Raw genomic sequence first — 27,966 nt, 5'->3', positions numbered from 1 at the left:
GTGCCAAAAGGTTTCTCTCCTGCTTTTCTTACCAACACATTGAAAGGGATCCATCTTCACAAGCTTCTCTGCTAATCAGGCCACTTATCAAACTACACATCATCTGGAAGAAAGGTGGGGTTCCAGTATCCAGTGGCATCAGTGACTACAACCGGCGGTTGACCATCCTTAATCCCTCCCTAAGCGACAGTGGCTACTATGAGTGTGAAGCTGTGTTGCGCAGTAGCAGCGTACCCTCTGTGGTTCGAGGAGCTTATCTCTCTGTACTGGGTAAGAAGAAGAATCTTTGCTGAGTTTCTTTGCCTAAAGGGACTACTCGTCAGTTGGGCAACCACATCAGGCCAGCTGCTGCCGTAGTCCTTTGCTTCAGCACTGCGGTCGTCAGCCACTCAAAGCATTGCCCTAACTCCCAAGTACCGCTTTTCCATTTATGATGTGACATTAGTCATTCCTTAAAGTCATACTCCTGTTCAGGCTCAGTGTCAAGCAGCCATCATGTTTTTTTATCACCCAATATTATCCTGTATCCGATAACATGTCAGACTTTGCATTTCGAATGATTTTAAATGATGGTTTGACATACAGGACATTGCATTTGGATAGTGGAATATCAAACAGGATGTATCAGTTTTACTACCCTTGTAGATATGAGCCTAAAGACTGATTGGCATCATATCCACCCAGTCACTCTAATCATAACTCCATACATCCCCCTAACTTTAGCTTGACATGATACAGTTGTCTTCTTATCCCCATTTTAGAGCCAAGGCCTTGCTACCTTTGGGTTTTTCTCATCCGATGTGGAAGTAATATTTCCCATCTTCTCCCCATTCATGTTTTCCTGTGCACACAATATTTGGCACTTTGGTGGTGACTGAACTGTTGATGTGGCAGGGGCTGAGATCGGCTCAACTCCTACTAGCCACTTTTAGCTAATACAGGCATGCCCCTTTCTCTTCTGCATTGTGTAATGGCAGCTTCCACAATGTTCTTGTAACTTGCTGACTTGACCCAGTGCTATCTTCATGCACAACCTATGAAATCATACTTTATAGAACACTAATATATGTTTGAGTTCTAGAATCCTACAATAAAATGGCATAAAAGTTCTGACTATATATTTCTGAATATTTTTCCAATATCTTCCTTCCATCACAGTGTTTACTTCTTAATATGTGCCTATCCCACAACTCCAGCTTACACTGATCAGTACTCCCAGATCCCATGGTTCATGCTGGCAAGTTGCAAGGAAGTTTTCCCTTGTAGATTCCCCTTCCCCCATGTAAACTCAATCTGCCCTGTTCATGCTGGCAGGTCAAGTAAGGGCACCAACTACAAGAGGAGGACTCTCTTCCTTCAGCCAATGCCCCTCTCATCAACACATCTGACAGCAAACCCTTGAAGAGATGTAGGAGAGAAGAGCAAGCATCTTCTTCCCCCTCAAATCTGCTACATCATCTGCTTGTCTCTGACAAAATGGACCAAAATAATCTACAAGAAAAATTAGTGGATAAGCTAAGAATCAAGATAAATAAGAACAATCCCCCCTTAAAAAAAAGATAGGTAAGGAGCCCATATAAGGACCTCAGAAGACTTTAGTAATGGAAAAAGTGGAAATGAAAACCCATTAATCAAAAATGCTCTGACTGAAGGGATCAGATAAGTTAAAGAAGGAGGATGTGTTGATAGATAAGGATCCAAAGAACAGAATGAGGCTCACAGTGAGACATTGCCTCCTCCCCAATCCATGTTAGGGAGAGGGATTGTTAGAAGTATTTCTTGCTGATAGGAAATCCACAAATCATGGCACTTAGCTTGTCCTGAAATAAAATGTTAGGGCAGGTAACCACTTGCTGGCCTTATTATGAGAGCAGAATAGAGACCGACAAATAGAGCAAATAATGCTAGTATACTTTTATGTCCCCTTAAAGACTGGAGGAAAGCACATAACGGGTGGCCTGCCAGTATCCATAGTATCCAATAATGAGGGCAGGCTTTCAATCACTTCAATAGCGACTCGGTGATGCTGTGAAGATGCTGTACATCACTAGTGGGGAAATGGCCTGAGTCTTATTTAAGTTCAGGTCAGGTTATCTTTGTTCTTAAAATACAAACTTAATAAAAGTCATTCAGCAGAAATAATTTACAAAGATATGGAAATATCTCATGTGGAATTGTACTGAGAAGCCATCTAGCCCATAAGAAATTGATACTAGATCTTAGGCAGGAAATACTTTCAGATCGTTTGTTTTGTTTTGGGAGGTTTTTTTGGTGAGAGATGACAAAGATAGAAGCTGAAAAATTCCAAATGTAACCATGACATTTCGTTTTTAAAATTTATATGGAGAATATTCGGCTGGTCCTACATCTGATTTTTCTTTTACAGAACCACCCCAGTTCACCAAGGAACCAGAAAGACACATTACAGCTGAGATGGAAAAAGTAGTACAGATTCCATGCCAAGCTAAAGGTAATTTCTTCTGTTATATTAAGGATTGTTTGGACCAATGTAGTTTCAAATCAGAATAGTTAAACTTATAATCCTAGCCATCCACTATGTTGATAAATGACCATTTCCGTTAGATCTGCATTTGGGAGATTTTATATAGGGAAATGAATGAAGAAAATGTTCAGATACTCACCATTCACATGTAACTAAAAATATGTGTATGAGCACATTTCTGTTCCCATTGAGCTGCAACAAAACCACTAAAAGGCTAAGTAGGACACATTGATACGTGCCTTAATGTACAGGCCAGTGTTTTTCAATCTTGATGACTTTAAAAAAATGGACTTTAACCTCCAGAATTCCTCATCCAGCAAGCTGGATGGTAATTTCTGGGAATTGAAATCCACACACCTTTAAAGTTACTAAGGTTGAAAAACACTACTCTACTCCAAGATAGGGGCCTTATGCTGAACAGCAGCCTTATTTGCCGTAGCACTGAATATGTCATCACTCCCTGAGCTTTCTGTGAAAAAAAGCAGAGAATTTGAAGACTTGTGAAAAGGAAACTGTGACCTTAAACTGCAAGCTAGAGGCCTGATTTTAAGTTTGCAGCAAACAGTTTCTATGAATAGACCATCAAGGTTTTGTTTTGTGTTGTTTGAAATCCCAAAAGTTTCATGGTAGCTTTCGTTTGTTGGTATATTTGACAAATCTAAATAATAATAATAATAATAATAATAATAATAATAATAATAATAATAATAATAATAATAATAATAATAATAATAATAAAGTTGGGACCTTGGAGGTCATCTAGTCCAACCCCCTGCTCAGGCAGGAAACCCTGTACCATTTCGGACAAATGGCTGTCCAGTTTCTTCTTTAAAACTTCCAGTGTTGGAGCATTCACCGTTTCTGGAGGCAGGTTGTTCCATTGGTTAATTGTTCTAACTGTCAGGAAGTTTCTCCTTAGTTCTAGGTTGCTTCTCTCTTTGGTTAGTTTCCACCCATTGCTTCTTGTCCTGCCTTCAGGCGCCTTGGAAAATAGCTTGACTCCCTCTTCTTTGTGGCAGCCCCTGAGACCAAAGTATAGGATAAAAGGTGGGGGATGTCTATTTTCTCCTTCCAAAAGTTATCTACTTTTTATATTCCCTGGCCTGACCCTCCTGCTTGGTGTAGCTGCTTGGTATTTCAGCTGCCATTCCTTGTCCATTTGGGGGAATGTTCTTGTCAAGTATCCTTTCCCTTCAACCCTAGCATGTAAGAAGGGGAAAAAATCACCACGGCCTTCAGCTTTACTTGCCAGTAGAAAGTAAAAAAAGATGATGAAAGTGAAGTAAATTCTACAGGCTCCCCTCTTGATCCTTGTAGCTTTGAGGCATATGCTGGGGGAAATTAGCTCCCTTCCTTTGGGAGTTGGTTCAAAAGCACCCTCTATCATTCAAAATCAGCTTCATTAAAAATAGGAAAGAATAAAAAGTATCTCATTTTTAATTTGAGCCGAGGTAACCGTCAGTCAATAAATGCATGTATTTGCATAGGATGGTTGCTAAGACAAATATAATAAAATTAAGATATAACAGTTAACCAAGACACATACTTATTCTGTATGTCTAGCACACACATTCGATTCAAACCATGGTTTAATTATAAGTTGTTCCTGGCTAATCATGTTACCTATACCTTTCTAGTTGAAGAATCCATTCAGCAAACAATTCCTTCCTTGGGTTTCCTTGATACCTTAAATCCTGTAAATTACAATCACAGTTGAGATCAATTTTAACACTGGTTTCATTTTTTTTTTCTTCCCTTTTCCTGATGCATTTGTGGCTGAAACAGATTTCCCCATTTCAGTTATTCCTGGATCACGTTATCAGATGATCCCTGAGGATACCAGCTGTTCTTCCTTCCATTTCCCTGGACATCATTTTTCATCTTGCAGGGCTTGGATTTAAAAATTATTGAGATTTGGGGTGGGGGGGTGTCCCTTCTTGTATACAGGTGGCAGAGCATACATTTTTCCCTCTGATAATGTAGATTCAAACCAGGAGGTTTAATGTGGGTTCCCTGACTTGGGTGAAACAGTCAGTTTCATTGTTGCTGGATGACAACATAGGGTGGTATGCTTAAAAAAAAGATAATAAAAATAAGAAAGAACCACAATGAATAAGAGCAATAAAGTAAAAAATAGCAATAAAAGTCAACTATCTGAACAAAATTCTATTCTCAGGTTTTCTTAGATGGCTGAAAAAAATATAAAATATTATCACGGAAGGAGATTTTAAGTGAGCCCTCCCTGGGAGGAGAATTCCACAAGAGTTTTCCCTTTCCACATCTTAGATGGCAAGTGTACAAAGACCTCTGTCCATAGACAGTTCTGTAAACAAGTCTTTAAATCATCATTAAATCGGGATGGCAAATATTTCACTAGCTTTTATGTGTTTGAGCACAGACGATGACATTAGACCTCCTCTTAAAGCACAATGAATGTTTTGATTTTATTCTTGAATTATTTAAAAAGACCCTGTTTCCTACTTGAGATTATTAAATCAGATTTGCTACATCATTTGTAGCAAATCTCAAATTTGTCTAGAAGATTTGATCAGGTTCTTAGAGGAGGAAGGAATGAGGCAAGCTTGTCTAATTTCAATTTTAACTTCATTCAGTTTGATCAATGAGTGCCACGGGGGGGGGGGGACTCTTCTTGAAGTCCACCCCAACTCTGATGAGTTCTGAAGAATACAAAGATATGTTTTAATGTCTCCCGACTGTGACTCTTGGTTTAAGAAATAGAGGTTTTTCAGAAGGGAAGCTACATGTATTGGTTAAATAAATAAAGATGAGAAGGAGGAGAAACATACATGCATCAGAATCCAGCCATATGAAAGCAATTAATAAAAACACCACATATGTTTAGGTATTAAGTATCATCGTTCCAGTACTGCCTAATGCAGGGGTAGGCAACCTTGGCTCTTTTATGACTCGTGGACTTCAACTCCCAGAATTCCTGAGCCAGCATTGCTGGCTCAGGAATTCTGGGAGTTGAAGTCCACAAGTCATAAAAGAGCCAAGGTTGCTTACCCCTGGCCTAATGGATCTCTCTGTGGCCTTCTTATCTGCCTGTTGGCCTTAATTTTTAAATAATTTATCTTTAAAATTCCTTTTTTTTTTCGGTATTGCAGGTGTGCCTCCACCCAGCATGTTCTGGTACAAGGATGCAGTACTACTTGGAATGGAGAAGCTTGCCCGCTTCAAGCTGCTTGCCAATGGGAGCCTGCAGATCAGTGGCCTAATGCCAGATGACACAGGGATGTTCCAGTGTTTTGCCCGCAATGCTGCTGGAGAGGTGCAGTCTTCCACATACCTGGCTGTCACTAGTAAGTGTCAGAAGTTCATTTCCCCTAGCGTGCTTTGCTGATTTTGCTGCAGTACCTTCCGCTAGTGGTGCTAATGTAAGTGATTAGTAGTCAGACACACGTGCACACCCAGCTCAGTAGCGTTGAGGTATTCATAGAATAGCAATTGGATTTGTTGAGTTGGAAAGGACCTTGGAGGTCTTCTAGTCCAACCCCCTGCTCAAGCAGGAGATCCTCTATTGCAGGAAGAGAGCACCCATAAGGGGAATGCAATAGAAGAAGTGAATGTTATTTTGATAAAGCAGTGTTAATCTACAGCAGGGGTAGTCAACCTTGGCTCTTTTATGACTCGTGGACTTCAACTCCCAGAATTCCTGAGCCAGCTAAGCTGGCTCAGGAATTCTGGGAATTGAAGTCCACGAGTCATAAAAGAGCCAAGGTTGACTACCCCTGATCTACAGGGAAGGGCAAGATAAGATGTCTTTGGAGAGCAGGTTCTCCCTCTTTTTCACTGAGAGATGATTTCCGCAGTGCAAAGCATAGCACGGTATCCATTATTAACCCTGAGCCCAAATGACCTTACGTGGGGTCAGGCCTTTTTGAACTATTGTATCTCTGCTCAGTTATGGTAGACTTTGGGGTGGGGTGTCAGGGAAATAAAATTCAGTGTTGTGTTAAAGAGTCTGGTAGTTCAAAACTCTTCCTATAAGCATTCTTCTCATTTCTCCCTCATTACAGGCATTGCGCCCAACATAACCAGAGGGCCCTTGGACAGCACAGTGATTGATGGAATGGCTGTGGTTCTCAGCTGCGAGACCTCTGGAGCTCCCAGACCGGCTATCACCTGGCAGAAAGGTAATAGTGAATTGGGAAACTCTTTATTCACGCTTTGGAAAAGCAGGAGTCAGGCACGCAAGAAACTAGCATGGCAGAGCTCTGTATTTTGCAAGAAGGATTTGAAGCATCCCTAGTTTGTAAAAAAAAAGGTTTTGGAATTCGGTTTCTTTTCACACAACAGGAAGTCCCCTTTTTTTTTCACTCCCTCTGAACTCTTTTGTGTGCCCTCAAATCTGTGAACAGTTTTTGGAAATTTATTTTATATTTATTTATTAGAATATTTTTTTTGCTGCCTTTATTGCATTGTAAGTACCTCGAGGTGGCAAACCTACCTAATACACCTTCCTTCTCCTATTTTCCCCACAACAGCAGTCCTGTGTGATGTGTTGGGCTGAGAGAGAGTGACCAAATTCACCCAGCCAGCTTTCATACCTAAGGCAGAACTAGAACTAACAATCTCCTGGTTTCTAGGCCAACACTTTTATGTATATCAAAGAGGATCTATTTCTGTGACAGATGTGAAGGGCACAATTGAACACCAGTCAAACTCTTATGGGAAAACCAGCTCGTTGAGGTTCAAATGGGCTGGAATAACCAATGGATTTGGTTTTTCTTAACAATTTCATAGCCTCACTGAACCTAAAACTCCTCTGTGTCTTTTATAAAGTTACTGACTTCCGTTTAGCATGATCCTTACAGGACACCTTTGATCAGCTACACCAGGGAATAATGTCTCCTGTATCTATAGCCAAATATTTAATCCTACTCGGAGCATATTTTTAGATCAGAGAGTGTATTTCAGAAATTCTAGCCCTACAGTAAGATTCCTCTGGGATAAGAAGGAAATCAGAATTGAGAGCAAGGGAGTTTACATTCCAAATCATAGGGAGAATTAGGGCTAAGCCACTAAAGAATTAGCTATCTATGACCCCTATTCCCATTCATTCCCTACTGATGGGGTGGGATTAAGTGGGGAAGAAAGATTCAGTCTGGGAGTATCTGAGAAATAGAAATGAATAAATGATCAATAAGTAGTTTGAAAGAACAAAAAGAAGCAGGCAACCCATCATTTCCAGATGTCTATGACAGTTCCAACCCACTTGACAAATTGTGTAATGGGTGTGGGAATTATAGTCCAAAATACCTGAAGAGGATCAAGTTGTCCTTTCCTGCAAAGGAGAGGTTTCCTACCCACCCAAAATCTATCTCTCTGCTCCCAGGCAATTCAAACTTTTCCTGCCTTTATTATGCCTGCCTCAGTTGCACAGGAAAAGTTGATGCCCCCTTAGCCTTTTTTTTTTTTTTTTGCAAATCTTCATTTCAAACTGTGTGACAAGCCAAGCTCATATTTTATGATATGTTCTAAAGCAGACATGTCAAACACAAGGCCCGGAGGCCGGATGCGGCCCGCGAAGTGGTTTCATGTGGCCCGTAAAGCCATCCTGGAAACAGTGAGGGAACGGCCCCGCTGCTTTGGCCCTGGCCCAGGCCGGCCAGGAGCCAATGTACAATTTTGTGGTGGCCATCTATGCTGAAACGCATTCAGTCTTAGTTCCACAAGGCCATCTAGAAACACCGAGGAACCAGCCCCTGCCACGTCGGCCCCACCCCCTGGGTGCATGCTGGGGAGGTGTCACCCTTTATGAGGAATGAAGAAATGGACCATCACCTGGAAGTGGCCAGCAAATGGCCCTCGCCTACTTCACATATCCAGCTTGATGGGCTCTGCCCTGGTCCCACCCCTTTCTGCCAGAGACCCTCAGATCTGTCCCACTCCTGCCCAGGCCCCCACAGGCACCTTGACGCAAATGATGTAGAGCTGGCTACTCCCACCCAGTAGGCCACACCCACTCCATCCACGCCCACCCAGTAGGCCGCACCTACCTGGCCTCCCGAGGGCAACCGCAATGTTGAAGCGACCCTCAATGAAATTGAGTTTGACACCCCTGTTCTAAAGCCAACATTTCCTCTCTTGGGCCCTTTGAATTCATAAATCATAGGTAGGTTGAAGCTCATCTGCACGTAGGAAGAAGAAACCTTTGACAAACCTGTCGATCATTTTCTCTGTGTCTGGCTATCTTACCAGGTGTACAGATCTCTAGGTTAGAGCTGAGATCAGAACTGGTGATTTGACAAAATCCACTGGCAGCCTCAGTGAGGCTCACCAGTGATCACGCAATAAAGTCTCTCTTCTCTCCTACAGGTGAGCGGATCCTGGCCAGCGGTTCAGTGCAGCTTCCTCGTTTTACTTTGCTAGAGTCGGGAAGCCTCCTCATCAGCCCTGCCCGGATCTCGGACGCTGGCAGCTACACTTGTCTTGCTACTAACTCGCGTGGAGTCGACGAAGCCTCTGCAGAGCTGATTGTCTGGGGTAAAAGTCTCCCCTTCGCCCTCTTTATTAGCTTCCCATTTCTTTCTCTTGGGAACCCCATGCCTGTAATTTGTTTCGTTTCTAATCTCCTGCAATCCTCAGGATTATACTTTCCCAAATTTTATGACAAACCACCTAAGAATGCCAGACTTTATTTCCCAATTATTTTTTATAGGAAACTAAGGAAGATTGAAGTGATAATCCTCCCATTTAGGTTGAGTGCTTTTTAGTGCACTTTAAAGTTAAAAATCCCCTCCACGAAGGCAGAAATGGAGGACAACGACCAAAAGCCCTACTTTCCTTGATAATCTTGAATAACGCTGCTTTGCTCACCACAGTTTTCAGCGGCCGGAGATGGGGGGGTGGGGGATAGGAGACAGACAGTATCCTGATATAGCAGAGTTTCCCACATTTGCCTTTACTTGTTCACTAAGCAATTGGTCCAGGAATGATGCAGAGATGTCAAGTGTGGTTTGCCTCTCTGCCCAGTTTCTTAATGGCATATTGGTGCATTCCTATAAATGTAGCACGTCGTAAGGCATCAAATGATAAGTTTGATCCCACAGTGTCATGTTATGGGAACTATCAGTGCAATTTTCCTGTTAATCTGCAACGCAGCAAAGCACAGATGTGCTACCATCTTAAGATCAACGGCCCATGTGGGTTGTGAGTGTCTAATTGTTTTTGAGAGCATATCCATCACCTTTCAAAACCAGTTTTAACTCTGCCTAATAAAGCAATTGCCATTAGGTCTGCCACCGCTCCTGGTTGAGGTGGATTGGTTCCCCCTGCTGGCCCTAAATGGAACCATAAGCTCCGAGGATCTATTTTGTTTTATCTGTTTGATGGTTCCTATATGAAATATGAATGTAATCTTGCTCACTTGGTGAATTACCCTATAAAGCCCACCCTGTATTAGCCACCCCCACATTCTCTTTTGTAGATCTAGCAGGCATTTTGAACTTCGGTTCCCCTCGGCTTCAGTCGGGATAATTGGCAAGGCATTGTGAGAGCCACAGTGCAAAATATCTGGGGCACTTGCTTATTCCTCCCCTCAGTGTATACGGGAGGCAAGTACAAAGCTCACATTCAGTGAAAAAGCCTCCTTTGTGACAGCACTTAAGTGATGGGGGTTTCAGCCCGGCTGGATTAAATAGCATGACTGATCAAGTCAGCTGCTTCATCAGGCAATTGACCTCCCTTCTCTGTGCTGATAGCACAGTTACCAAGGAGTCAGATAGAAAGTGGTCATTTTCATTGTCCTTCCAGTTGCCATTAAAGAGGCTGGGAAGCTATCATTGCTTAAAGAAGCCCTTTGCTTACAAGATCGCTCTAAAACTATCTTTTTCAGTAGCTGAACAGAAAGGGATAACTCCCCCTTGTGTATTCTAAATATTGCTGACTGAAAGGAGATAGTTAACTCCATGTGGCCTCCCTTCCACTTTAGGTGTTTGCACAACACAGAGAAAACTCCTCATTTGGTTCAGGTGTTGTTGTTGTTTTAATTAATTAATTAATTAATTCATTCATTTCATTTTATTTCTGTGCCGCTCATTTCCCTCAGTTTGGTGTATTGTGTGAACAGGATCACCTTGTATGTAGGTGGATGGATGGACTGATGTTGCTTGGCTGGAACCAAGGACCCAGTGTAATTGTAGCAAGAGAGGTGTTTTCTCTTGTTCTATCAATTTAAATTTAGAGCTTGGGTGTATGATATTTGTGTTAGTGGTTTCACCATAGCTTGGGTTGCACCAGATGATATATGTCAAGCAGTCTGGGGAGAGGAATAGTTGCGGTTAAAGATTGAATTAAGGCCCCTTTCATTTTATGCATTCAAAAACGATGGGGGGATATTTGTTTGTTTAATCATTACAATTATGACATAACAGATCTGGTTTTGGGGCCTCCTGCTCCTAGTCTTAGAAAAAGTATGCCTTTATCACCAGAACTTAGCCTTCTAGGTGTTGAATCCTGATTTGATATGGAACTATGTGTGTGTACCTCTATCCTATCCCATTTGGATTTGTGTTCAAACTGTGTCCATGTGTCTTCTGTCTATTTGTGTTGGCAGCCCGGACTCGTATCACCAACCCACCTCAGGATCAAAGTGTCATCAAAGGCACCAAGGCTTCAATGACCTGTGGAGTAACACATGACCCCAATGTGATAGTTCGGTAGGTGACCATTTCTCATTTGTGCTAACGTGAAGGAAAAGTGAGAAAAGAAATGAGAGCCAAGTAAAAACTATCCATTTTTATAATACTAGCTGAGGATTCTCAAAAAAAAAAAAAAAAAAGCCGAACGTCCTTGTACTTTAAATTTCCAAACCTCTTTATAAGAAAAAGAAATACTCAGCTTAGAAGCAATGCCAAAATCCTGTATATACTCTCAGTGATTTCATGAGGAGCATATAAATTCCTGAGTAGGGGTTTGCTTGGATTTCTCCTGCTAGGAAGGAATAGTTTATTGACCTCAGCTCAGCTGGCCATTGCACCTTTCTTCATACAAATTAGTCCCTTTGAAAAGAGACACTCTCTAGCCATCTCTGCAATCTGGGAACAATCAGGAGTCCATTTATCAACAATGCTTTTCTAAGATTGATGTTGGAGTCTTGCAGTATGACAAAGCAAGGCAACTTCTAGCCACATCTTTATGCTCTTTAAGAACATTTATTGAGAAACATAATGCAGAATACATACATGCAAATTCATAGACCTATATTGCCACCTGGTGCTTAGCTTAGTTTTGAGGCTGAGTCAAATTGTTGTGTTGCACTATTGAGTGAAAGCACATCATAGTGTGCCTTTTTGGAAAGATCTCCTTTCCTTCTCTATAGAGGGTGTTAGCCAGGCTGCTAAGTCTGCCTAAGTTCATGCTTCATATTAAGTCAAAATATGGTTTTGTTTTAGCTTAACATGGTTAACCCAGTTCATACGGTTATAGAGTAAAGTGTGAACATAACCAGTTGTCATTTATTCTCCAAATTAGGGTTAAACAAATATATAAACCTATTTGTGAACAGTATGTTACATTGTAGGAATACATATTAAGAGATAACTAACATGCATAAATATCCAGGGGGGGGGGGATTGTGTCACATACTAGTACACTAGTACTAGTGTACATACTAGTTTTTGATGAGCAGTCCATCACCTGCAGAAGAAGCTAGAGTGCTCTAGAAAATAGTTTAGACAAGAACTAGGATTAGAGGATTAGATCATTAGATCATTGCAATCAGATTTGAGAGATGATCTGCTTCTAGTTCTTTGCAACCTGGCTTAGGATATCAGGAATCAATCAAAGATCCCAATAGCAATCTGGATACACTAGGAATAGTTGGCAGGGGAGGAAGCTTTATCACCATGCCTGGTTTCTTTTTCCATAGGTACATGTGGGAGAAAGATGGCACAATTGTGAACACAGAGAACATGCCACGCCTGCGTCTGGAGAGCACAGGCACTTTGCACATTGCCCAGACCTGGTCAGGGGATATTGGCACCTATACATGTCATGTGATATCTGCTGGAGGCAACGACTCTCACAGTGCCCACTTGCGAGTCCGGTAAGGCTACCCTTCTTCAGTACAGTTATAGAATCTGAAATTCCAGGGCTGGACGTGTTCCCCCAAAATCTTTGATGTAGCTACCAGAGAGACCACCCAAAAGTAACCTAATTATAGCATGATTGAGGGAGAGAACTATTATATAGAACAGGGGTAGTCAACCTTGGCTCTTTTATGACTCGTGGACTTCAACTCCCAGAATTCCTGAGCCAGCTAAGCTAAGCTGGCTCAGGAATTCTGGGAATTGAAGTCCACGAGTCATAAAAGAGCCAAGGTTGACTACCCCTGATATAGAACATTGGGAGGGATCAAATTAAAATGTATTTTAACTATGTGTAAACGTAAATGAAATCATACTTTTTGGGAATGTGGGCTAGGCATACTACTCAGAAGCCAAGTACAGGGATCAGGTAATGAAGGTGGTGCATTCCTGTTCTAGAAATGAGGAACCAACACATTCTGATGCACAGATGAACCAGAAATTGGCTAAAGTATGAGTGAGGCTGCTGGAAGAGATGATCAAACGCGTTCCAGTGCTACGCATTCATATTTTCCTTTATATCTAGCAAGAATACCATAGCTATAAGTCAAGGGGCATGCTCTTTTGGCCTCTTGAAATCACCATAATGCTTACTTCTTTATGAGCCGTTCTGCAACTCCTAGTTAGACTCTAATTTCTCTCACCATGAAATGATACGCAGTCAGAGGTCTTCCACAATGTTAGTTCAGCAGCATAGGAGTAATTATAATGTGGTACGGTCGCTGTCGACATTTGCACACATGCAATACGGCCACATGTGTGTTCCTTACCAAATCATAATCTACATTATTTATTGCCTAATCATACTCTGTATTATTCATAAGCATGTCTGCAGCATTTACAGCACACTGCATTGAAGCAACTTTCACACTGCAAACCTGAATATCAATAACATTTTATTCATTGAATAAGCATAAGGCACTCCTATTTGAAAATCTTGATAATTGCTCCACAGAAATGACACGACACTGTTGCCTGGTAAAATCAAGGGCTCTAAATATCCCTTGGGAGACTTTGTGCTCCCTGCTATTTCTCCACAAATCTCTGACTCACTGAATCAACACTGTGATTAATTTGCTCCATTATAAACACCAACAGCGATAGCCAGTCTAACCTTGTAATGCATGGTGGCTTGGAGGTCTCTTTCTACGTAGCCTTTCCTTCCTAATGAATGCCCTCTACTTTCATGGCTCTTTGTTACGGCAGCTTCTAAAATATGTTCTTCTACCATTATCTTCATCAGGCAGCTTCCACATGCACCAGAAAACCCCGTTGCCAGGCTAAGTACTGTAGAGAAACGGGCCATCAACCTGACATGGACCAAGCCCTTTGACGGAAACAGCCCATTGCTACGTTACATCCTTGAGGTCTCCGAAAATAGTAAGGCACCATCTTCCTACCATACAGTTGCCAGGTACAACTTGCCCATGTTCTTGTGGCAGGCAGAACTGGAGGATCCCTTCTCAAAAGTGATGGGGAAAAAATCCTGTGTGGGACTGTGGCAAAATGGGTGTTTGGGAGTCCTAATTTTCTTGTTGCAATTTGTGGATTGTTCTTTTAAGTGTTATATGTCTCAAGAATCCATCATAGTTTAAAAAATACTTCTTATGCCCATTGCTGCTAGTAAGCTTACAGGACTACTTTGTATTGAACAGGCTGATTTCCTTTACCCCTGGCAAAACTCTGAGGTGGTTATTTCTTGACTGATCAAATTATCATAACTTCTTCCCATAGCAGTGATCTTTAGAATGCAGCCAGGAGCAGAACTGGATCCTGGCTTTTAAAGAATGGGATGCTGTGTAAGATTGAACCAGGCTTGGAATTTTCTCTGCAAGTACTGGATCATTCTGGACAAAATTTGGTCCATGGGAACACTACCTAAAAGAATCTGCAGATGGACTATATAAGAACCATTTTTCTTTTAAAGATGGGCAGCATGCATTGTATTACCATAATTCTTCCTAAATAACTTTCCATAGGATTATACCTTACCCCTCTCTCTCTCTCTGTCTCTCTCTGTCTCTGTCTCTCCCTCTCCCTCTCTCCCTCTCTCTCTTTTTTTCTCTTTCTCTCTCCAGATGCTCCCTGGACAGTTCTTATGGCCAGTGTGGATCCTGAAGTAAATTCAGTGCTGGTGAGAGGATTAGTTCCTGCCCGCTCATACCAGTTCCGCCTTTGTGCTGTTAACGATGTGGGCAAAGGCCAGTTCAGCAAGGACACTGAGAGGTGAGATGCCCATATCTGACATGGGCAGCTGCAGATGTAATCACTTGCAAAAGTAGAAGGGCTGCTATGATTTAAAAAAATGTAAATGTTTTGATGTATCTCTACTAACTTCCATTTTGTAAGAGAAAAAGCCAAATATAATATGTTGGGTTAGCATTGCCCCAGCTCACACTTATGTATAGAGATACTTGTGATTGCACCAAGGAAACCTATCATTAACTAATGTTTAAAGGGGAGCATGGTCACGTGACATGGCAAGACAGCAAGACTTGGATTATTATCAATAGTATGTCCCAGTATTGTATGATACAGACACAGAGCTTAGCAAAACCAGATAACTTCTCCCTTTATATCAAGATGGAATTAAAGAGTGTTTATGTAAGCAAATGACTGCACCATTTAGTACAGTTCATGCATGCACAGGACAGTATTTTGATATGTCTAAGATTGGATTGGCTTCATAAGGACTAAATGTTAAGCATTAAGGTGTGTGTGTTAAACCATACTCTGAGCCAGCTTTGAAACATGTCTCCTACATTTTGTCTCCTTCCACAGGTTGTCCCTTCCGGAGGAACCCCCTACAGCACCCCCACAAAATGTCATTGCCAGTGGTCGCACAAACCAATCTATCATGATCCAATGGCAGCCACCACCTGAAAACCACCAGAATGGCATTCTCAAGGGATACATCATTAGGTAGGTAGATATTAACATATGGGTGGCTAGATCATCAGGGGAGATAAATCCTTGGAAGCCTTTCTGATCCTTTACTGATGGGTGCAAAATTGGAAATGCAGTGGCTACCTACTGGGCTTAATTATTCCTACTGATGATCTTATTGATTCAGCCATGATCCTGTTGTCCTTTTTCCAGATTTTGCCTGGCTGGTCTGCCAGTTGGCTACCAGTTCAGGAACATTACAAATGCTGACGTCAACAATCTACTGCTTGAGGACCTAATCATTTGGACTAACTATGAAATTGAAGTGGCTGCCTACAACAGTGCTGGATTGGGTGTCTACAGTGCCAGAGTCACAGAATGGACTCTCCAGGGTGGTAAGTTATGATACAAAGTCATACGAGGAGAGAGGAAGCCCTACTTTTGTTGGTGAAAGGATCAGTTCTTGCCCATTCACACCAGTTCCATTTTCTTCCACTGTAGCTCTCAAAGCCATGAAACATTGAAAAGCAGTTGTAGTAGGCTTAAAAAGGCAGGAACATACCATGCTGAAGATTCAGTATACCCTAGGCACTAGACAACTCCCTTTAAATCTCAGTCATGTTTTGCTCTTATAGCCTTGATTCCAAGTGTAAAGCTGATGAACATAAAATGGGAGGTTGGGGTGCACCTTGTAGATGATGCTGAGATGTTTTCATTCAATTTCTCCTTTCACAGTTCCCACCGTGTCTCCGGGTAATGTACAGGCTGAGGCCACCAATTCTACTACCATTCGTTTCACCTGGAACCCTCCTAGCCCCCAGTTTGTTAACGGCATCAACCAAGGCTACAAGGTAAGAGGCAGTTCAAGAAGGGAGAGAAATGCCATTTGCTTCTAAGGCATTTAGAGCTATAGTCAACAGTTGTGATAAGTCTTCCTTTCTCTCTGGACATCCACCACATGCACTTGGACTCTGGGTAGAAATTCTGGGAATTGCAAGCCCAGCACATCTGGAGTGCAAGCTTGGGGAAGGCTGGTTGTAACCCCAAAATTCTCCTGGTTCCTTATGAGATTGGACAGATGTTGAAAATGTCAGAATGAACATTTGTGTGGCAGTAAACAGAGGCACGAGCTATAGTTTTGAGATGATTGACTGGATAGTTATTTTTGTTCCAGGAAATCTGAGTGAAATAGAATTAAGATAAGATAGTTCAGACGTCTGCATATCAGAGCTCCCATTCTGCCTCTTTCCCCCAAGTACGAACAGGATCTATAGTCATCATTCTTTCATTACCTAAAAGCTATATAACCTATTGTCTTCCATCAAGAAGGGGCCAAGCGTTCCTGCTGTTTTCTGCTTGTACTTCTTGATGGGAGTCAATAGAGTTACATAGCTTTCTGGTTTCTTTTCATTAACAGTTTTAGCAGCCTTAATCATGGCAAAGAGTTGTCCCTGGATCAACTAATGATCTTTGTCTTATCTGTAAATTTCATCTAATGGGATCTTTCTATCCTACTAATCAGTGTAATTTACAAATGGTACAAAATCTGACTCTCCTTCTTCTTGAACAGTCATAGGTGAACTATTAACAATAAGTAGATCCAACTTTCCCCCACCCACCAAGCAACCACTAAGTAGTCTTATTTTATGACTTATTTTAAGACTTAAGTAAGACTAGCAAAATACGTCTTTGCTTCTGGGGGTTTTTTCCCTATCATCCCAGAGCTACCGGTGGCTATAAAAGATCATTTTAATTATGTGATTCCTCCTTAGCAGTGTTAAATGGGGATCTCTTGTAAGAACTAACCATTTTCAAGGCTGCTACTTTACTGTATATATTATAGGAAGCTAGTGCACCCATGTGCTCCAAAATGAAATGGCAACTTGGATTTTAAAATGAAAGTTTTTGCCACTGCTTTTTTTTTTGAGGAAGCTTCTTGTCTAAGGTAATAGAGAGAATAGCCAGTAGACAGAATACAATTAATGATACTTAAACTCTCAATGCATACAAATCTGGAGAATCCTCTTAGTTTACACTTATTTGATAATCAGCTCCTTTAAAATAAGACCTTTCTTAGTTCTCCTTTAATTAAAAATCTGTTTTCATGGCTTCAAGCTTATCTGTTAGAATATATTTACAAAAAGATAATACTTGTATGGAAGACTTGACTTGTGTGCTTAATTCTGAATTGTAATTAATTCAGATTTGCATTAATTAAATTGAATTTAAATAATTAAAACTTGCTTCTTAATCTACTTCAGAGGAGTTTGAAAATTTAATTGCTGCCAAATGAGATAACCAACCTTAAGAAGGATACTTAACATACTTATTAAATGCCACTTAGTATTTTTGATTAGTATTTTGGAGGCCTAATTAGTATCTAATTAACTTGCTATAGGCTATCTTGCACTCTGCCAATTAAGCACCCAAACATTCTTGCATGTAATGCCATCACAAAGTAGTTGATTATGCATTGTTGCAGCATCAGTTAATCGGACTTATTTTGGAAGGATAAAAACACACATTAAAACTAAACTAAATTTTTCATAATTGATATTTAAGCAACTTTCAATAAAAATTATCTTTCTGAGCCTGTCTTCCCAACCATTCTCTGGCTTTTTTAAAAAGCTGTTTCTGGTAGATGTTGTAAACAGCCATCAAAGCTGCCTGTGTTGTCCTGTGTTTGGTAGTCCTTCATTCATTTGAAAGGTATCTTCTTTTATGCCTCTTTTATGGACAAACTAACTGTTTTTCTTTAAAGAAAAGTGATTTTATTCCAAGCTGCATATCCAAGAAGAGAACACTCTGGTTTCTTTTATCATTTGTGTTGCTCTTCCAAACAATAAAATAAGGATTGATGAACTCCAATAAACAATAATCTGAAATTCAGTTATTCCTGGAATGTGGACCCAGCAGCTTTTCAGACATCTCACAGAACAGAGGCAGAGTTCCAATGTTAAGAGGGGAAGTTATGCTTCATTTCTCACTGAACTCCCATGAGTATCAGTGTCAGTGCATATCAGTGAAGCTCCTACCTAAGAAATGTGGAGGAAGTTGGAGGAAGAGAGTAAGTGTAGGTAAGCTTGTGTGAATCCAGCAGTTTCCCAAGTTCTCTAGGCCTTGAACACACCTCACAGACTTGCAATTTTTTTTTCCTTCCTCAGAGTTCATATAACATTTTCCTCCCACAATAAGGAACTAAAGAGTCATACAAATCCCTCTTTCACCCTGCCAAATTTATATCAGCAGGGATTCAGATTCTTCAGTAATTATCCTTCTCCGAGGGTTGTCATAGTACCCATTGCTTTGAAGGAAATTGTACAGTAGTCAGTCTGCATTTAAAAAACTAAATTTAAAGCTTGTGGTTTGATATAATGACTGTCCAGCTTCTACTAATATTCCATTCTGAATAAATGCACTATAGCTGCTTAATTCCTGGATAATACCGTTAATTCAGGTTTTTTTTGTCCCTTTCTGGATTTCAGCCCTTTTTTTCTCTCTCTTTGACCCTGATGGAGACCTGATATTCTCTCTGGACCACATTTTCCATGGCCTTTGATTAGGGAATACCTTTCCCTCTTTACCCCTTCTCAGCTGATTAAAAAGCAAACAGTACAATAGGTACTACTTTTCCTGTTATGTGGCTAGAAGGGGAAGGTGGCAGAACTCTTGACAATTTCATCTGGTTAAAAAAAAGACACCCATATATAAGGCACTTTACGGTTTCAGTGTCTTGGAGATGTCTAAGAGAGAGAAAAAAACCCCACAAGCATTCAGCTTATTGCCCAATTCTCTATCCCTTCAGCGCATTTCTTGCTACAGAGCAAGAATTGGCAGTCTTTAATCCCAATGAATTTCTTCCCACATGAGTTTGAAGAGACTTAGAGGAAGTAAAAAAAAAGATCACAGAAACAGAAAGACATAGAAGAGGATTGTTAAAATCCCATGTGGATCTCAAGCAACATTTTGACTAATAGTGCAGTAGGGATTGAGGCCAGAATCATTAAATTATGTAAATCAAGATCCTAGCAAAGTTTAACAGATGGACATATAGGTCAGCAGTCACATCCCACCTAGCTTAGAAAGCATATATCAGTAATGTCAAGAATGAGATGGTAAACCGGAATTTTACTTCAAGAACCTTATATCCATCTGACTGTTATCCAAGGATTTTAACACTTGTACTCCAGAGTGCTCCAGAGGTGAATATTAACTTCTAACTAGAACAGAATGAGATCCCAGATAATAACCTATTATGATCAAGGGATCACATTTTTCTCTAGGTTTTCTTTAGTATGTTTCATCCTCTGAGAGCTACAGGGGAATGGCCAAGATCTAGTGATATTAATGAAGGGATTGGGCTGCAATATTCAGTTGTCATTCTTGGTGATCTGTTATGATCATTTTGGAAAGTCTGGGAGAGATTTCCATTCCATAAAAGTGTTGTGGATAAGCATACTACGGAGCTATAGAAATGTTTCCTTTGCTGCTGCTACTAAGTAAAAATTTAGCAACCAAAAGCTAGGATTAGTTGCCTTATGTTGGTGGCATGATCTTAAGTGGTTTGAGGGCTGTGAAAATGACCAGTTCAATTTCTGAGCAATACATGCTGGTGTTTTTCCCTCTATACATATACTTCAGTATTCTTTAACCTTTCAGTCACAATCCCAGGAAGACATTGCCTAACAGAAACTATATTAGTTAGATCTCATGTTAGCAGAAGAAGGGCAAAGAAAAATGCCATATGGTGTTTTACTAATGATGTCAATCATCCATGCAACAATCATCCAATGCAACATGCATCATGGTGCATTGCCTGTCAGTTTTTCACAGCAGCGCTGTTTGTCTTAGCTACTCTTCAGGCCAGTCTACAAAATGGGTCATCCCTAATAGGCAAGAGGAAAAATCCTATCTGACAATTTTAAGACCATTCAGCCAGTCCAGTATACTTTTGAAGGTCAGAAGAGAAAGTTGACAGTATTTAACCATCTGCTCACAAAATCTTAATAAGAAGCATGAGAAAATGTGGAAGCTTTATTGAGGATCTTTCAGCTCTATGAGGTAAATCCAGGGCTTTTTTTGTCATAGAATGCCCAGAACGGAGTTCCGGCACCTTTTTTGAATGGAACATTGTAGGGTAGGCAAGGTGGATTGTATGACGTGTGTACGTTCCGGCACCTTTTTTTTTTTTTTTTTTACAAAAAAAGCACTGAGTAAATCAGATTAAGAAAGTACAGTAATGCCATTTAGGTCAGGACTAATTTTATTGCAACAACTGTAATAAAAGAATCTTGCAACTCTGGATGTGACTTCCCCTTCTTCCCTTTACCTTTACCTCTTGTCTGAGACATTTACTCAAATTAATTTCTTGGCCCAGGTTCAAGTCCACTTATCTGAAACTGCCAGAGTAGTAATTCTGGGTTGTATAAACAGAGGCATAGAATCAAGATTACACAAAGTATTAGTACCGCTTTATTAAATCCTAGGAAGACTATACCTGGAATACTGCAGCCAATTTTGGTCACCATATTACAAAAAAGATAGTAAGAGTTTGGAAAAAATTCAAAGAAGAGCAACTAAGATGATTAAAAGCCTGGAGACTAAAACATACAAAGAACAGTTGCAGGACTTAGGTTTGGCTAGTCTAAAGAAAAGAAGAAATAGGCGAGACATGATAGCAGTGTTCCAGTATCTGAGGGGCTGCCACAAGGCAGAGGGGGTCATATTATTCTCCAAAGCACCAGAAGGCAGAACAATGGTTGGGAACTGATCAAAGAGAGAAGCAACCTGGAATTAAGGAGAAACTTCCTGACAGTGAGGACAATTAACCAGTAGAACAGCTTGCCTCCAGAAATCGTGGGCGCTCCATCACTGGAGATTTTTAAGAAGAGGCTTGACAGTCACTTGTCTGAGATGGTATAGGTTCTCCTGCTTGAGCATGGGGCTGGACTAGAAGACCTCCAAGGTCCCTTTTTATTCTATTCTATTCTATTCTATTCCATTCTATTCTATTCTTCCTCTTGTACTTTAAAGCCATTCTTTATGACTGTGATCTGACTGTGTAAACATATTTAAGACAGTCTATGGGGACATTTGATTACTGTACATTTCCCATAAACTGAATTTGCTATCTTAGGGCTGAATTGTCACATGCTTTTTCCAGTGTAATTCTGCTGCACCATGGGCCTTTCTTCATCCTTCAAAATTGTACCATCCTTGATATCTGAATGCTCCTGCTGCTCCCACAGTGTTCATCTTATTATATTTCCAAAACAAAGTTAATAAATTGTTGCTCTCACATGAAGACTCTGTCCGTGCGTATGTGTGCTTGTGTGTTATTGCTGTTGAGGTAATAGCAGGTGCAGCACAGGAGATGTGTGGACAAAGAGCCAAGTGGATTTTATAGGGATAGGCTATAAAATGTAAAAATATATAAAATATAAATATTTTATTTTATATATATAAAATATATGAACGTATACTTTATAAGGGTAGGCTATAGAATCTTGCAAGTCTACTTGTGTCTTGTCTTCTTTCCTTCTTATATCTTGGTGTGTCAGGGAGAAGCCAAGTCTCTTCCTAACTCCTTTCCTAGGGCTTAAGGAAAGCTTCTACCTTTGTAAAGGCTTCTGAATATTCCCTTCAAGGCCATTCAAGGTTCTGTAAAGCCTGAGCAGTAGGCCGATATCAAGATGGTAGTTTTATGGCAAGGATATGCCCTAAAAAGTATTAGCCTTTCACCTCAGAGCCAGGGCAAGGAGAGTGTGTGGATGAGGCCTATATCCCAGAGCAGTTACACAAAAAGCAGGTAATTTCAAGATTTTAGTTATTCCAAGATTCTAGGATCTGCTGTATTGTTGGCTCAAGACAACAAAAATGCCATCAGCATATGGAAACTAACAGCAATTGCATGGACAGTTAATTAAAAGCATATGTAATAAGCCTGTTTAGATTAATGCATTAGCACTTATATCCGAAGCTGCAGTGACAAAATAGCAAACTGGATTATTTGAAGAATAAATTATCTCTTTCCAACTTTATTTCCCCCTTTTCTGTAATTTTTTGTCTCTTTTATCCCTGAATTTGGGCATAGACAACAAATGAGTGAGATTCAGTGACAGTTTTATTTGTGCATTTGTTGTAACAGCTGGTTGCAGGGGACAGTTTAAAGACAAAGAGCATGATTCTTTGTCTTTTTTACAAACACACACACACAAACTCTTCTTCATAACAAAGATTCTGTGTGCATGTAGCAAGTCTATATTCCATTTAAGTGCACAAGGAAGATAAGCCAGAAAAAATATTTATTTTTATTTTATTTTAGTTATTAAATTTATATGCCTCCCATCTCACTGTCAAGCAACTCTGAGCAGATTACAATCCCATAAATAACAGTATAAAACAATTACAAATTTAGAACATTAAAAGGGCATTGAAAGTTAAAACTTGCATTGAAAGTTAAAACATAAACTGACCATTGTATCCTATATTTACTCAATCTAGAAGAGGGAAAAAAAACAAACCCAAATTTGCAAAGTATAGGTAGTCCTCAACTGATGATCTCAACTGGGCCCAGAATTTCCTCTGCTACGTGAGGCACTTATTAAGTGACTTTTGCTCTGTTTTACAACCTTTCTTCACACACTGTTAAGTGAATCGCTGAAGTTGTTAAGTTAGTTTACATGGTTGCTAAGTGGATCTGGGTTCCCCATTGACTTTGCTTGTCAGAAGATCTTAAAAGGTGATCACATGACCCCGGGACACCGTAGCCGCCATAAATATGCCAAGCATCCGAATGTTGATCACATGACCATGGGGATGCTGCAACAGTCATAAGTGTGAAAAATAGTCGTAAGTCACTTTTTTCAGTGCCTTTGTAACTTTGCATGGTCACTAAACAAATGTTTGTAAGTCAAGGATAACCTATACTAGTTGTGATCTATAAAGCCCTTAATGTATTTTCTTTGCATATGGATACCTCCTCCAAACAACTTTGACTTGCTTATTAGATCTATCAGGGAGAAACTATTGCAAATCCATACTTCCAGGACCTTTGAAAGGCTGAGGCTGTTTTTCTGCTACACAGTGCCACATTGTGCATCAACGTCCCTTTAGAGTCAGACTAGCTTCCCCTTTAAAAAAAAAAGTTCTTAAAGGCCAAGCTATCTTTGAATGCCCTCATCTAAGGTGATGTGATGTTGCCATTTGTTTATTTTCTAATTGGGATGCAGTGCAAAGAAGATACATAGATAAAAGATGAATAGACAGACAGACAGAGAAAACCAGTGAAAGTTGACAGAACCTACCTCTGTAGCAAACCTTCCTGTATCACCTTTACTAAGTATATATCACTTTGTAAGAACAACTTATATGGTGGGCTATTTGGATAGAAAATAAAGTAACATCCCCGCATAATATCTCAAATTTGTTTAAACCTGAGAAAGAAAGAGATGTTCCAATTCTACTCTTTTTTTGTTTTCACTTAATTACGTAGCGCTGTTTGCCCTTCTTAAATAAACTTTCTTTCAGATTTAATTTTTTTTCACTGGCAGGTTTAATGACATTTCCTGCATTCATGCAACGTATTTACCTAGATTAATCTGATCAAAACATGATTTTGTTCGTTTTCTCTCAGCTGATTGCCTGGGAACCGGTACAAGAAGAAGATATGACTATGGTGACAGTACGGCCTAACTTCCAAGACAATATCCATGTTGGTTATATCTCAGGTCTCAAGAAATTCACAGAATATTTCACTTCAGTCCTGTGTTTCACTACTCCAGGCGATGGACCTCGCAGCCCACCACAGCTGGTGCGCACCCATGAGGACGGTACGGCCTTTCCCTTTGGAGCTGGGCAAGGCCCAGTTCTTGGATTCCTGTATGTGCATTATCTATGGGCCCACACTCTCCTTACACACTAGGCAGCATGTGTTAAAAACCTTCTTCCATTGCAGAAATCTGTTATTGCCTCAGTTGCCAGGTCTAGCTTTTCATTGCTAAAACGGCAATATTTTTCTGAAGGCCCTGATGCTCACTGCAATTAAATTTTCATCCATTCCCAAAGAGGTTTAATGTATTCCTCTGGAAAGTCAGGGACAATAGCTTACCCTTTTGAAGAATTAACAGAATGGTTGTTCTGTTGTAATTTTCTGGCTGAGGGATTCTTTGTTTGACTAGTTCCCGGTCCAGTGGGACATCTCAGCTTCAATGAGATCTTAGACACATCTTTGAAGGTCAGCTGGCAAGAACCCTTGGAAAAGAACGGCATCTTAACAGGTAAGTAGACATACTTCCCAGAGGCTCATCCTTGAGGATTGATTGATTGATTAAATTTATATGCCGTACATCTCACTGACCCGAGTAACTCTAGGCAGTTTACGGTAGACCAAAAGCATAGGTTTAAAACATTATAAGCATTAAATTAAGATTAGCAATAATTAAGTAAAAGGTTAAAATCAAGATCACAGATGGTACAGGAGTAGACTTTTGTCTCCATCAATCAACCACATCCAGCATAGCACATCCCTATAATTATGTTTTGAAAAACTTCTGCACAGGTGATTACTATATTTTGCAGGAATAGGTTATCATTAGTAAAAAATAATGAACTAGTTAGAAAGGTTACATTGGAAACTATACAGAGTTCAGCTCTGGGCCCTCCACATACAGTTTTTATGTCAATTCAGAATTGGCATCCCATCTGTCCCCAGAATTTTGTGGGCTTCTGAAGCACCCCTGTACCTGGGGTGTTTAACTTCTTGCATGGATTTGTGCAGGAGGGAATGCTGTAAGAAAAGTTCTGCATCATTAACACCTAAACTATTGGGTAGGTAATTGCCCTTTGCCAGAAGTTTTCACTTTGTTCACTCTTCTCTTGAAAACAAGGCGCCAGACTTTATTGAAATTGCTGAAGTAGATGTCAAACCATCATGCTGCCTTACCTACATTTTCATTTGGGTTAAACAGAAGAGATTTCCATTTTATTTTCTCTCCCCATGCCAAGAAACGTGAAGACACAAAGACAAGAGACAGGGCATTTGCTAGATCCTGATTTTTGTGGTTCCTCTCTCTCCACGTTTAGCATGGTAATAATAAGAACACATGAGATAGAATAAAAAAATATTTCTGAGGATCTAGAGGAAAAAATTAGTGTCTATAGGAAAATTTTCATCATAAATATTTTGATATCTGCTTCTCGGAAAAATCATGTGGCCTCTCTCCCTGCTTGTAATAAATAGATTTTAAAAGTTTTACTGAGTTATTTAGGTTTGTTCTGAGTGCATCCTGACTAGGAATATAAGATGTGTATGGTACTGCTATGTATTATATACATTGGGGTCTCTGATCTTTGACTGTAATAAACTTATTTGACTATATACATTGTGGGTTCTTTTAGGCTACCGAATCTCCTGGGAGGAATACAATCGCACAAACACGCGTGTTACACACTACCTTCCCAATGTCACCCTGGAGTATCGTGTTACTGGCCTCACTGCTTTGACCACCTACACTATTGAAGTGGCAGCCATGACATCCAAGGGACAAGGACAGGTTTCTTCCTCTACCATTTCTTCTGGAGTTCCCCCAGGTAAGCTTGATTTATTGGTCTTCCTGCAGCAATTAGTATCTTATCGCCAGGCTTAGTAGGGATATCTCGGTCTCTGCCCTTTAGCTCAGAGTGAAAATTCTACAAGAATACAATACAGGGAACAGTTCTTTGTTTACAACCAATGTATGGATGCATTTGACAGGAACTTATGATAGAAATTACCAGTGCTTTTTTTCTAAAAAAAAAAAAAAAAAGGTGCCAGAACTCACACATGTCATACAACCCGCTTTGCCTACCCTACAAGGTTCCATCCAAAAAAGGTGCTGGAACTCCGTTCTGGGTGTTCTATGAGAAAAAAAGCCCTGGAAATTACTAAAAAGATGGATGTACATACAGATGAATTACAAGCCCAATAATAAACAGAGAGAGAACCCGATCAATCCAGATATTTCAAGTTACAAGGAAAATTCCACTAGAAGATGATACCTAAACTAATCATTTAGGGGAAACTATAGTTACCGAAATTTTCCTGGTAGATTTTCAATGTTTATTTGTGAGGAAAGGGAATGTTTTGACAATGGTCAAGTTTATCTTTTTCTTGATTAAGGTGTTTGATTTCTTTTTCAGAAAAGGGAAGAGGTGATAACAGGAAAGATATCTCCTTCTCCCACCCTTTCCCCTCCCCTTCCTATATAAGTACAAGAACAAAAAAAAATTGTACTTTTCCTAGTACAAAAAAATTGGGATTTTTAAAAAATTCCTGGCAGTTATTCTGAACAGCAGTCCTATATCTGGTCTGTGCACTAGTGATACAAATCCTAGCATATTGCAAACTGCTAACCCGTCTTGTCTCAGAAGCTGTTGGTACCTGCTGTGAAAATTACTAAGACTAATATCTTCTTCTCCAAGAGAGTGAACCTGCAGATCTGATATGAGTGCTCAAAACTGATTCAGCTATTTTCAGGAAATGTCCCTAATTGAACTCTTAACCAGGCCTTTGAGGAGCATCAGTTTGGAACACTAAGCAAATAGAAATCATGATATATCCTGGACCTTCAAAGCTACAAATGCAACTTCAAGGCATGTTAAAGGAAGACATGATTACAAATAATTACAGTGAATCTTAATAAGGGGACAATGTTTTTTCGGTATATTTCTGCTATATTGCATAACAAAATTTAGCCAGGAACAAATCTAGTCTAAGGTATGTTCTAATAAGGTATGTTCTTCCCTTAATGAAGAATGAATCTCTCGCTTGCCTTTTCTTACTTTCCTGTGCAGCTTTGAAGGTGCATTTTCTGAACTACATAATATTCCATATCTGGTTTAATTCAGTTTGCCTGACTGAACTTTGACTTTGTCAATCTCAATTAATTTCAATATTTGTTCTTTTCAGTAATTCAATTAATTCGAGTGTGTGTGCTTCATTCATTCAGGCACATAACATGCCCGTCACAATCTGACAACAAGCAACTTCTCTCAAGCTTCAGCTTTATTAAATTAACAAACATCAGAGTAATGAATATGAAATTACAGACAACACTGTCAGCTCCCCTGGTGACCTTCATGAGATGGAAGTTTTGAATCTGATGAATATTCAAATCACTTTAGATATTTGTTTGAAGCCTGTGCCAATATTAAGCCTGCGCCAAGTAGGTAGTGATCCTGCTTAATGCATCATTAATAAGCCACCATGTCAGTCACCAAAAGCTGTTTGTTGTTTATTCCTGTTTCTTGATTGTGGGCTGAGGTTGGGGTCATTTAGATTATCTGCTGCTGTTGGCAGGTCTTGATGCTTGGGGAACAAACAACACACAATATGCATGTCGTGAAACTCATAGACTTTAGAATGGTACAAAAGCTTTAACAAGTTGTAGACAGATGCTGCTTTCATGCTCTCATGCATTCCAAAGC

General features: G+C 40.1%; 1 protein-coding gene across 1 annotated transcript in view; it reads left to right on the top strand.

The window, feature by feature from the left end:
* Positions 1-27,966, top strand: part of SDK2 (sidekick cell adhesion molecule 2) — a 95,331-nt gene that overhangs the window by 23,066 nt on the left and 44,299 nt on the right. Inside the window, exons 5-19 of the mRNA XM_029283163.1 lie at positions 80-270; positions 2,387-2,470; positions 5,632-5,826; positions 6,544-6,660; positions 8,846-9,013; positions 11,085-11,187; positions 12,399-12,575; positions 13,859-13,995; positions 14,694-14,841; positions 15,397-15,537; positions 15,715-15,896; positions 16,237-16,352; positions 24,137-24,332; positions 24,681-24,779; positions 25,900-26,091. Of these exons, the coding sequence (XP_029138996.1) occupies positions 80-270; positions 2,387-2,470; positions 5,632-5,826; positions 6,544-6,660; positions 8,846-9,013; positions 11,085-11,187; positions 12,399-12,575; positions 13,859-13,995; positions 14,694-14,841; positions 15,397-15,537; positions 15,715-15,896; positions 16,237-16,352; positions 24,137-24,332; positions 24,681-24,779; positions 25,900-26,091 (2,246 nt within the window). The remainder of the gene's footprint in view (positions 1-79; positions 271-2,386; positions 2,471-5,631; positions 5,827-6,543; positions 6,661-8,845; positions 9,014-11,084; positions 11,188-12,398; positions 12,576-13,858; positions 13,996-14,693; positions 14,842-15,396; positions 15,538-15,714; positions 15,897-16,236; positions 16,353-24,136; positions 24,333-24,680; positions 24,780-25,899; positions 26,092-27,966) is intronic.

This window comes from Protobothrops mucrosquamatus, unplaced genomic scaffold (assembly GCF_001527695.2).
Source record: "Protobothrops mucrosquamatus isolate PMUCROS unplaced genomic scaffold, P.Mucros_1.0 scaffold30, whole genome shotgun sequence".
Lineage (NCBI taxonomy): Eukaryota > Metazoa > Chordata > Lepidosauria > Squamata > Viperidae > Protobothrops > Protobothrops mucrosquamatus.
The sequence above is the reverse complement of the archived record's forward strand: the minus strand, read 5'-3'. Positions and strand labels throughout refer to the sequence as shown.